Here is an 11,433-nt window from a genome sequence, read left to right as displayed (position 1 = left end):
CCACTTTTGGAATACTGCATTTCAATTCTGCTTCCCATGCTAGAGGAAAGATGTTGTGAAACATGAAAGGGTTCAGATAAGATTTACAAGGGTGTTGCCAGTGTTAGAGTTTGAGCTATAGGGAGAGGCTGAATATGATGGCGGCTGTTTTCCCCAGAGGTTTGGAGGCTGAGGGGTGACCTTATAGAGGTTTATAAAATCATGAGGGGCACAGATAAGGTGTAAATCCAAGGTGTTTTTCCCAAGCTAGGGGAGTCCTAAACTAGAGGGCATAGGTTTAAGGTGAGAGGGAAAAGATTTAAAAGAGACCAGAAGGGCAACTTTTACACACAGAGGGTAGTGTGTGTGTATGGAATGATCTGCCAGAGGAAGTAGTGGAGGCTGGTACAATTACAGCATTTAAAAGGCATCTGGATGAGTATATGAATAGGAAGGGTTTCGAGGGATATGGGCCAAGTGCTGGCAAATGAGACTAGATTAGTTTAGGGTATCTGGTTGGCATGGACGAGTTGGACCAAAGGGTCTGTTTCCATGCTGTGACTAAGTCCCTTCTTTTGTTTTTTTAGTGAACGGTCATTTATTGTTTAATATTATCATTAACAAAAGAAAGGAGTGTTTGCGAAGACTTTATGCAAGCCGAGTGTAACAATGTGAAATACAGGTACACAATCATTTATCTGAAACCCTCGGGGCCAGCTGGTTTTCAGAATTTGGAATTTTTCAGATTTCAGATTAAGTGACAGCTTAACAATGAAATAAAAACTCTTACTGAGCAGCAGAAGCACCTGGTGAGCCCCGAGTCAGAATTGCTGCCTGCCAGTGCTGGGCCACGCCCAGACGTCACATCTGAGTGATATGGGCCGAGTGGGTGTGGAGTTGGGTAAACCGTTTGCACGCCAAACAACCCTGTTATGGAGAAACAAAAGCTTTGGAGTTCAGAGCGTTTTGGATTTTGGATAAAGGATTGTGTACCTGTACTTCAGAAATAATGGTCCAAGCAAATCCACAAAACCTTGGAAGGGCATATAGGGAAGGAGTAGAAAGTATTGAAGGAGATTAGCGAAAAGGCTGGAGAAATGAAAAGCTGATATTGAGAGGTAGCACAGGTGCGATGGACAAATGATGTGCTCTTTCAAATGACGTGACAGTGTGAATTTTGTTTTACAATTACATTTCGGAAGGGAAGAAATGCTGAGTGAGAAAAGAAGGGTACCATTCAGGGGGTCTTGTGGTTTAGTGATAACGCCTTTACCTCTGAGCCAGAAGCTCTGTTCTCCAGTCCCACCCTAGGACTTGACCATGGAAGATGAGGCCTTAACACGACCAAAGAGGTTGGTTGTCAGCGTGTAAATCTTTCCAGTAATTCTAATATCAGGCAAAGTGTTCCTGGTCAGCTGTACTGCAATACCTTGCCAGTATAACCATGAAACAATCTAATGGAAGTCCACATCCACATTTTAATCATGAAGAGACCTTGTCCATCATGGCACAGATGGCAGAAGTAGGTGGATTTGGGAAATCCCATTCAAACATGGCAGCTACCGTTTCCACAAAGTGTGGGAGTGGATTCAGACTGGCCTTTGTGCACATGCATTTTACAGAAGTAGTTGGTCATTTAAATCCTTATTTACCTCCTCTGATGTGGCCGTTTTGCATCCCTGTACATGGCCTTCAATGTGTGTATGTTAAATCTGCTGAGAGAAGGTCCAATTTCTGTGCAGTGCTTTTGGGAGCCAGGATACCCATTTATAGAGGTAAGCTGTGTCTCTGGATATGGTGGCTGGACATATTTTGGGGAGTGGGGGAGTGTGATTCAGGTGTAATTAAGAATAGTCAATTGCCTTTAGGCATTGAGGTTGTTCAGGCAAAACGAGGAGAGGATTTTATTAACATTCACTTGTGGGATGTGGGTAACGTAGGCTGGGCCAACATTTATTGCCCGTCCCTAGTTGCTCTTGAGAAGGTGGTGGTGAGCTGCTTTCTTGAACCATTGCAGTCCACCTGCTGTTGACTCTCAATGCTGTTAGGGAGGGCATTCCAGGATATTTACCCAGAAGTCAGTTTGGTGAGTGACTTGGAAAGGAGCTCGCAGGTCTGGTTGTGGGTTTGGCAGGTGCTGGCTGAGAATCTTTGATGAATTTCTGCAGTGCTTCTTGCAGACTGTTACTGAGCGGTGCTGGAGGGAGTGAATATGGTGCCAGTGAAGTGGGCTGCTTTGTCCTGAATGATGTCAAGCTTCTTGATTGTTTTTGGAGCTGCACCCGTCCAGACAAATGGGGAATATTCCATCACACTCTTGACTTGTGCCTGAGATGGTGGACAGGCTCTGGGGAGTTTGACATAGAAATCAGAGCATTAGCTACTTTTCTAGCCACAGCCTCCTATTGCTGCTCTGGATAGTTTTGTGGTCAATGGTAATCACCCCGGATGTTCATTGTAATGCCATTGAAGTTGTGATGGTTAGATTCTCACTTGTTGGCAATGATAATTACTTGGCCCTTGTGTGGCATAAATGTTACTTGTCATCCCATGCCTGGATATTGTCCATATCCAGGTCTTGCTATGTATGGACACAGACTGTTTCAGTATCGGGGCCATTGTTCATGATGTTGAATGTCAAACAGTCATCATCCCATTTATGACATTGCGGTAGAGGGAAGGTCACAGATGGAGCAGCTGAAGATAGTTGGGCCAGCACACTATCTTGAAGAATTCCTTCTATCCTGATCACAACACATCTTCATGATTACATATTAAAAAAAAACGATGCCTGTATTGTGAAATATGCTTGTGACCTCTCAATATTTCCAGTTACAGATTTGCATTTTGCTCAGACAGTGCATGGAAGGTCAGTGCCATTTGCGACAGCAGGAGATTGTTACAGTGCTGCCAAGTGTCCCCAAGTAAGCAATCTACTTTTCCAATTTACAAAGCAATCTTAGGTTTAAGGATACATTTAAAGATTTTTATTAAAAAATAGGCACATGATCAGAAATTTCCATAATGTCTGTTTTTATTCCGTAATGCAACCTGCAGGAATTTGCAATGGCCAATTTTCTTCTGCTTCCTCGGATCCTCTGTGAAAGTCTGTGAGCTCGAGTTGAAGGCTTTAGACCTGAATAGCTACCCAGAAATGTTAGAGAGAAGAAGTCTTCTCTAACTCCATAACTGATCTCTCAGATACTCATACTGATGGTGTGTCCTGTCTACCCCAACCAATACTGTAGCTCCATTAGTGAGTTGTCCAAGGGACACAGTGCTCTGTAGTTCTGGTAAAGCTGGGCATGCAAAGCCAAGCAAACAAAGGGGAGCAACAGCACACTGGGGGAAATTAGAGCATAGCAACAATTAGCCAATGACCACAGCTTCTCAGAATAAGCAAGGCCATTATAAATTTGTGGTTATATCTATGCCACACCCCCCAGGACTAGATAATCCAATTATTTATTTTGAAATGTAAAAAAAGCAGATGAATCAGCACGCCTAGTGCTGAAATTGGGTTGGAAATAGTCCAGTGGCTTTTTATTGCAGGTTCTCTGACATCTTTGTTTGTGCAAACATGATAATCCACTGCCGTATTTTTAAGGAGTTTACACAACAGGTAAGGATTTTCTCAGCGTAACTGATGCAGTGTCGCCACAGGCTGCAAACCTGGATGCGCCCATAACAATGCTGCTTGCTTGAATAAACAGATAAAGGAAGGAGGGTTGACAAAAGTTATTCTTTAGCCTTGTGAAGAGAATGCTAGAACAGCCATTGGGGCCTCTAATGAATGGCAGGGTTTTTGAGGTGACCAGCTCACTGCCCACAGGGGATGACCGAATGGAGATTTCAGACAGATGTCAGGTCACCAACTAAAACCCACCCTCCAGCAGAAAACATAATCAGTTAAACAAAACTGCCAGGAGCAGTGTGAAGGCCAGGCTTGTCAAATCACCACATTGTGATGGCAAGAACGCAGTTGCGTGGAAACCAAAAATATAATTTTTTTCAAGTTTAGCCCTCCTGTGTTTACTCTTCCTGCTGTTGGGCGGTGGTGGGTTAAGTGGTCTCAGCTCACTTTTCACGGGAAAGTATGGTGTGTAGTATTTAGCATTTTCTTCTTTTAATAAAGTAGCCCGCAGCAAATTCAGCAACTAATTTATGTAACATGGGTGATATAAATGAAAAATCTCAAGGTTCTACATCGTTCACTAGGCTTCTCATTTAAATGTAGAAAATGTCAAAGGAAAATGACCTGGACTTTCACTGGGACAGAATGACCTTAAAATGACAGGTAGGTCCCAAATCTGGGATTACTGACTGCATTCCTGGTGTTTTCAGTTTCCAGGAATGCCTTTTAAGGATATGGAGAGGTTCCGATTGCAATCCCAACCTGCTAAGTTCCAATGTGGGATAGGCATGTCCTACTCTACAGTTTATTGACTCAAGCCAGTTGTTTTCTTTAAAAAATAGTTCACAGCACTTCAGGTTGTTGTAGAACATAGAACAAAGCAGCACAGTACAGGCCCTTCAGCCCTCGATGTTGCACCGACCTGTGAAACCAATCTGAAGCCCAACTAACCTACACTATTCCATTCTCATCCATATGCCTGTCCAATGACCATTAAATACCTGTAAAGTTGATGATCCATGCCAATACTCTCTGAGTAAAGGAACTACCTCTGACATCTGTCCTATATCTAGCACACCTCAATTTGAAGCTATGCCCCCTCACGTTATCGATCATCATCCTAGGAAAAAGGCTCTCACTATCCACTCGATCTAACCCTCTGATTATCTTACCTGTCTCAATTAAGTCACCTCTCAACCTTCTTCACTCTAACGAAAACAGCCTCAAGTCCCTCAGCCTTTCCTCGTGTGACCTTCCCTCCGTACCAGGCAGCATCCTAGTAAATCTCCTCTGAATCCTTTCCAAAGCTTTCACATCCTTCCTACAATGTGGTGACTAGAACTGCACGCAATAGTCAAAATGCGGCCACACTAGAGTTTTGTACAGTTGCAGCATGACCTCATGGTTCCGGAACTTGAACCCTCTACTAATAAAAGCTGACACACTGTATGCCTTCTTAACAACCTGTCAACCTGGGTGGTGATTTTGAGGGATCTATGTATATGAACACAGATCTCTCTGCTCATCTACACTCCCAAGAATCTTACCATTTGCCCAGTAATCTGCATTCCTGTTACTCCTTCCAAAGTGAATCACCTCACACTTTTCCGCATTAAACTCCATTTACCACCTCTCAGCCCAGCTCTGCAGCTTATCATTGTCCCTCTCTGACCTACAACATCCTTCAGCACTATCCACAACTGTACCAACCTTAAAGTCATCCGTAAATTTATTAACCCATCCTTCTATGCCCTCATCCGGGTCGTTTATAAAAATGACAAACAGCAGTGGACCCAAAACAGATCCTTGCGGTACACCACCAGTAACTGAACTCCAGGATGAACATTTCCCATCAGCCACCACCCTCTGTCTTCTTTCAGCTAGCCAATTTCTGATCCAAACTGCTAAATCACCCTCAATCCCATGCCTCTATATTTGTGCGGTAGCCTACTGTGGGGAACCTTATCAAATGCCTTATTGAAATCCATATACACCACATCAATGGCTTTACTCTCATCCAGCTGTCTGGTCACCTTCTCAAAGAACTCAATAAAAGGTTTGCGAGACACGACCTACCCTTCTCGAAACCGTGTTGACTATCCCTAATCCGTCTCTTATAACCTTTTCCAACACTTTACCCACAACCAAAGTTTGCATGGGGGAAAATCAATTAAACTTGCTTCTTTGTTGGCACTTGCTCCCAAAGATGTGCAGCCAGGTCAGGTGTTCTCCCCAGGGATTTTCCCCAGCTTCTGCTACCCACTTTGAGGATGAAAATTCAGGCTAATTTTAGATCTAAATGAGATAAATGAACCACTGTCTATAATACTATTAGGTTTTAGCTGGAGGATCTAAGCTGGAAACCCCTGAGAAACTCAGTGTTTGAGTGTTTTCCCAGGCAGTCACAAGTATCCTGACTTTTCATTGAGGTGCCTCTGGGAATGCCTTAATCCCTCAGTTGAAAGCAGGATTTGTTATGGTGCCACTTACGGTGATGGGAAATCCTCAGAACACATCTTGTCACACAAAATAATGTGTTGAGTTCACACACATATCTCCATGATACAACATTCTTCCAACTAACAGTTGTGTAGAGCAGAAAATTCATGATGAATAAACATGCTGTCGATGTAGATAATCTAGACAATTTACTTGGACTAAAAATGATCTACCAACGTCAGCTTTTTGAGCTTATCTAACAACAATTGGCATATAGTCAGCAACTCACTCAATACAAAGCCATGATCTACAGCTTACGTTTTATAACTTTCTACTCTTTGTTGGGGGAGAAAAAGGTGGTATATTTTCAGAGTGTACATGAAGATCCCCTGGCAATGTAGTGAACGATAATTATTTCATCGCTCTGTGACATTAAGAGTTTGTGAAATAAAATCTAATCAAAATGGGTTGCCTAGCAGGCATTAGAAACAGGAGTTGAGGCTCCTTTTTACTGCCATTCCAGCTTAAACAGAAGTGATGAAGGAAAAACACAAATGAGCTTTTTTTGTTCTGCTTTACATGCAGCGGAAACAAGAGACAAGTGATGTTGAACTGATTTATGTTGTGCTCATTACAAATTTACTCCACTGATGTAGAATTTTGACACTGTGCATGTGATGACTACACACCAGCCGCTCCCCAGGTCGAGCTTTCTGACTCCATCACATCTGTTGTAAAGCCCCTGGCTCACCACTACATTCATTGTTTGACTTGCTTTGTGTTTTTTTTCTCAAATCCCTCCAAGGTACATTCGCACGCTCGCTCAATGGTCCGAAGTAAAGAACATTATTTATGCCTGCCTACCCCCACAGTAGGGTTAACTCTATTGTGAGATCCACTCATTCAAACCTCACTCACCTCCAGCTAGATAGTGGTTTCCATTGCAGTAAGCAGCAGGGGGCTGACCAAGCAACAGATAGCTGATAATGACTGCAGATAAACCTCGGCCACATCTGATCCCATGTTTTTAAGAAAGTGGGACCTGAGAGGAAACCAAAGTTGTAAGACTAATTCAAACCAGTAGGACAAACATAGCATCAGTAGGGGGAGGTGATGGCCTCGCAATATTATTGCTCGACTATTAATCCAGAGTCAGAGTCAAAAAAAGTGTGGTGCTGGAAAAGCAGGAGAATCAGTGTTTCAGGCATTCCTGATGAAGAGCTTATGCCCGAAACGTCGACTCTCCTGCTCCTCGGATGCTGCCTTATCGGCTGTGCTTTTCCAGCACCACTCTCGACTCTGGTCTCCAGCGTCTGCAGTCCTCACTTTCTCCCAGGCTTTATGAGTCAGTTTTGAGCTGGACCAAAATAAAGATTACAGATCTGTGTCTCATTCTGATCATTTTATTTTAGATATTGTGGTCTTCCCCTTCAAAGAAAACAGGTGAAGCACAGTGCTTGACCACAAGATGGAAAATTGTGTAACCATTTCTGTTCCTTTTCTGCAAGCGCAAGGCCATCTCCCAGACTTTGATCTTTATGTTCAGCTGCAATGGTAGATGTTGGCTCAAAAGGGGGCCTTAAGAGGTGAACAGTGAGTTATTTCTGATTGCATCCATCACATTCCTAGCTCGTGAGTGATACGGTGTTAAGTACGGATAAGAGGTCTTTGACAAAATGTTACCTGAGATATCTCTTGGTCATTCTAGTTTTAGATTTTCGCTGAATCTTAAACTCAACCTTGAATTCCAGAAACTCTCAAATGTAAAATCCTAAGAATGTGTATTTTTACAGATTGCTGTTGATAGTGACCGGCCTGCAATGCAGACCCGCTTTAGCTTGGAGTAAGCCTATATTAGGCCATTCCTATTATCTGTTGAAAGGCGAAATTTCACTACCTATGCCAGTTTAATATGCTCATAATATCCCATTGTGATTCAGTACCACTGAATATACAAGTATGATCATAAGAAACATAGTAGCAATAGAGCTTTCAGGAAAATATCCACTTTATATATTTGTTCTCATGTTTTGACCCTCTCGCCCACCTCTAACAGAATGTATAATGGCCTTTAAAAAGGGAATTGATAGATATTTACACAAGACATTGAAAGGGATAAATGGATCATCTTAGATAATCCTTTTGATTAGCTAGCACAATGATGTAATGAATTGCTTCCTGCTGTGAATTGTAAACTATTGAAGAGATGTGCAGGGAGAAACGTTCAGCAAGCTTGTGAAGTTTAAAGTAGGAAAATCAATTCAGTCAAAGTTAGCCTGAAATGAGAATTCAACAATGAAAGAGCAATAAAAATTAAACTTATTTCGGCAATGATGGGTAAACGAACTTCCTCCCTGCCATATAATGAGATTCCTTCAGGAGACAATTCTAGTCCAAATGGGAGAAAAATACAAACTTCAGGCAAATAAATCAGGAGGTTTGTGCAAACTAGTTCTTCTGAATAGTTCTCTGAAAAAAGGTGGTGTGGAAAACTTTTCACAAGAGAATTCATTAAAAAAACTGTTTATTCTGAAAAGAATCAGCATTATTCTTAGCATTCTTCTGACTGGGGTGGAGAGGGGTGGTGTTGGTTAGCTCAGTTGGCTAGACAGCTAGTTTGCAATGCAGAATGATGCTAACAGTGTCGTTTCAATTATGGCATCAGCTAAAGTTACTATGTAGGATTCTCCTTGTTAACCTCTTCCCCTCACCTGAAGCAAGGTTACCCTCTGGTTAAATCACTGCTAGTTCATCTCTGTCTCGCTGAGAGAGGAGTCCTGTGGTGTGGCAGGGACAATGGTCTATGGTGACTTTACTCTGACAAACATGTCTTTGAGGAATACTAAAATTGTTGGGTGATTTTTAAACATGAGCGTTATTATTGCATTCATGTAGCAGCTATTTATTTAAAATTGTTAATGTCATCAATGTTGGACAAATTGCTTTTCAGGGACAGTTTAGCATTAACCTAAGTGGTACTGGCCTGAAAATATCAGAAGCATCAAAATGGATTGCACAGGGAAATTACGCTACAGTCAATGTACACAGATCACCGGTAAGAGGCTGAGGCCAGAAACAGCTGCACGTGCTGTATCTTGTTGAAACTGCAGTCAAAACGCTATGTTCATTTATTACAAGTTAAAATTGTGGTGTTGTCAAAGATGGAGTTATAACAATGAAATGACCAAATCCTGATTATTTTATGCTCGCTGACTTAGAGTACTGCATAAAGCCAGTTATACAGGCCTTAAATCATAGAGGCCATTCAGCCCCTAGAAGCTTCACCATTCTCTGAAGAGCATCCCACCCAGATACGGCCCCAAACCCTGTATTGTCATCGCAGAAGCAGGAGGGAGGGAGAGAAGGGTGGAAGAGGGACTTTTAGATTGTAGCGCCATGATGTATTTTGGGATAAAGTAGGAATGTGGCTTAGTGATGAAGGATCAACCATGATTCTATGCAATGTAAAAGCCCGCTTGAGGGGCAGAAATGGTCTACTTCTGCTCTTAGTTTCTATTTTTCTGTGAAAGGTACAATACAAATGCAGTTCTTTTTTCTATTTAAAGGATGGCACAAAGGTTTATGGAAGATGCGGTGGCTACTGTGGAAAATGTGTTCCTCAAACAAGTACTGGTCTTCTGATGCAAGTCCAGTAAAGACTTGGTGTGATGTGATGTTTGCAGAAGTTAAAGGAAAAAGTTAACCCACTGTGTGGAATGGGACCTGACTGGAGGCAATTCATCACTATGGAGATAATGAACCAGCACAAATTCCAGCAACCTTTAGGAATTAATGTTCATTGCCTCATCAATGGCAGCTATTAAGAGTGCAATGATTCTTTTATTAGCTTGCTAGTTTCCCTGCCATGTTAAAGTCCAGGTCAGACAGTTTGAACATCAAGGAATATCTGAAATTGCTTATATGCCCCTGGTACAGGATAGGAAGGGAAGAGTGCTCATGGCATTGTTTTGAGAAACCAAATGTTTTGCAATGCTTAATGTTTTGCAGTGGCTGTCTGGGCAGATTCGATTTTCCAATCCTGGCTGCTATCCCTAAACATCACCCTCCTCTCCCTGTTAACTCTGAAACCGTCACATTAATAGAACATACCACATCAGTGACAATGTCGTATTACCGAATGGAAGGTATCTTTTTGAAGGAGTGAAATTAAGACAATGATGGTGTTTAAAAGATTTGAGCTTCAACTTCCCGAGTCTGTTATTTTGTGTAAACATACAAGTTAAAAATAAGTGTATTATACTAAAATGAGAAAAACCTTGACAGTGGTAACATTACAGGTGCTAATGTTTAAAACATCAACTCAGTCACTGTCTCTGCTGTCTCGCTGCTTAATGCAAGGCAGCAACAACATGTTGTCCTGGTGATATTGCTACCTGTATAACAGTTTTGACTTTGCTGGGAGCAGTACTTTGCACCCATTTAAAGTGCATGAGGTTCAGTTTGCTGGTCTGACTGCCACTTCAAATCACAGAAAAGTATTGTAAATAACGCAGATCACCTGAACACTTGCTAATGCAAAGAAGTTGGCTTTATATGGGTTTTGGGCTTACTGGAATGAGTTGCCAGAGGAAGTGGTGGAGGCTTATACAATTACATCATTTAAAAGACATCTGAATGGGTACGCGAATTGGAAAGGTTTGGAGGGATATGAGCCATGTGCTGGCAAATGGGACTAGATTAGGTTTGGATATTTGATGGCATGGACGAGTTGGACTGAAGAGTCTGTTTCCATGCTGTACATTTCTAGGACTCTACTCGTCTAGCAGTTCGCAATTCTGATGTGGGAACAAGGATTAACAGAATGGCAGACCATGGTATATTGTGCTCTAAAACAGATCACTGTGGCTATTCCTTGTTGCTGCAGTAAGTACTTTATGTAAGGAAGCCAAGTTTGTTTTCTTTTGCCAGCTGTGTTCAAAACAGTTTTCACTTTTGTCAGAACTGCATCAATCCCAAGGGAGGAAAAAAAATTGGAGACATGTATCGTAAACCGGAGAAACATCACTTTGCCCTATAAATCCAACCATACTGGATTTGTGAATCATCTAACTCTGTTCATCTCACCTCAATTTGGTTTGCTTCTCTTGTGGAGAAAAATCAGATTCACACTCATTTCCTTATCCAGTGATGGATGGAAAAAAATGGTGATGGAACTGCATTGACACATCCGTCGTGTGAACTATAGCCCCCTCACTGAATTTGCTAATGTGATTTTTTTTTTACTTTGGACACCAAGAGCGGTTGTCAGAATATATTTTGCTTCAACAACTATTTTGCAGTAAAGAATATTGCCTCCATATCTTCCTATGTCATCATAGCTCTGGTGTCAGAGACGAGAGACCAACTCGAACACCGATGCA

At 41.9% G+C, this 11,433-nt stretch overlaps 1 protein-coding gene across 1 annotated transcript in view; it reads left to right on the top strand.

Moving 5' to 3' along the window:
* Positions 1-10,694, top strand: part of LOC122559510 (A disintegrin and metalloproteinase with thrombospondin motifs 20-like) — a 373,826-nt gene extending 363,132 nt beyond the window's left edge. The window contains exons 37-39 of the mRNA XM_043709081.1: positions 2,812-2,903; positions 9,003-9,107; positions 9,619-10,694. Coding sequence (XP_043565016.1) covers positions 2,812-2,903; positions 9,003-9,107; positions 9,619-9,708 — 287 coding nt within the window. The 3' untranslated portion in view covers positions 9,709-10,694. The remainder of the gene's footprint in view (positions 1-2,811; positions 2,904-9,002; positions 9,108-9,618) is intronic.
* The last annotated feature ends 739 nt before the right edge of the window (positions 10,695-11,433 follow it).

The sequence above is a fragment of the Chiloscyllium plagiosum genome, chromosome 19, assembly GCF_004010195.1.
Source record: "Chiloscyllium plagiosum isolate BGI_BamShark_2017 chromosome 19, ASM401019v2, whole genome shotgun sequence".
In the NCBI taxonomy this organism is placed as follows: Eukaryota; Metazoa; Chordata; class Chondrichthyes; order Orectolobiformes; family Hemiscylliidae; genus Chiloscyllium; species Chiloscyllium plagiosum.
Note: the sequence above shows the minus strand (reverse complement) of the source record. Positions and strands in the feature narration are given on the sequence as shown.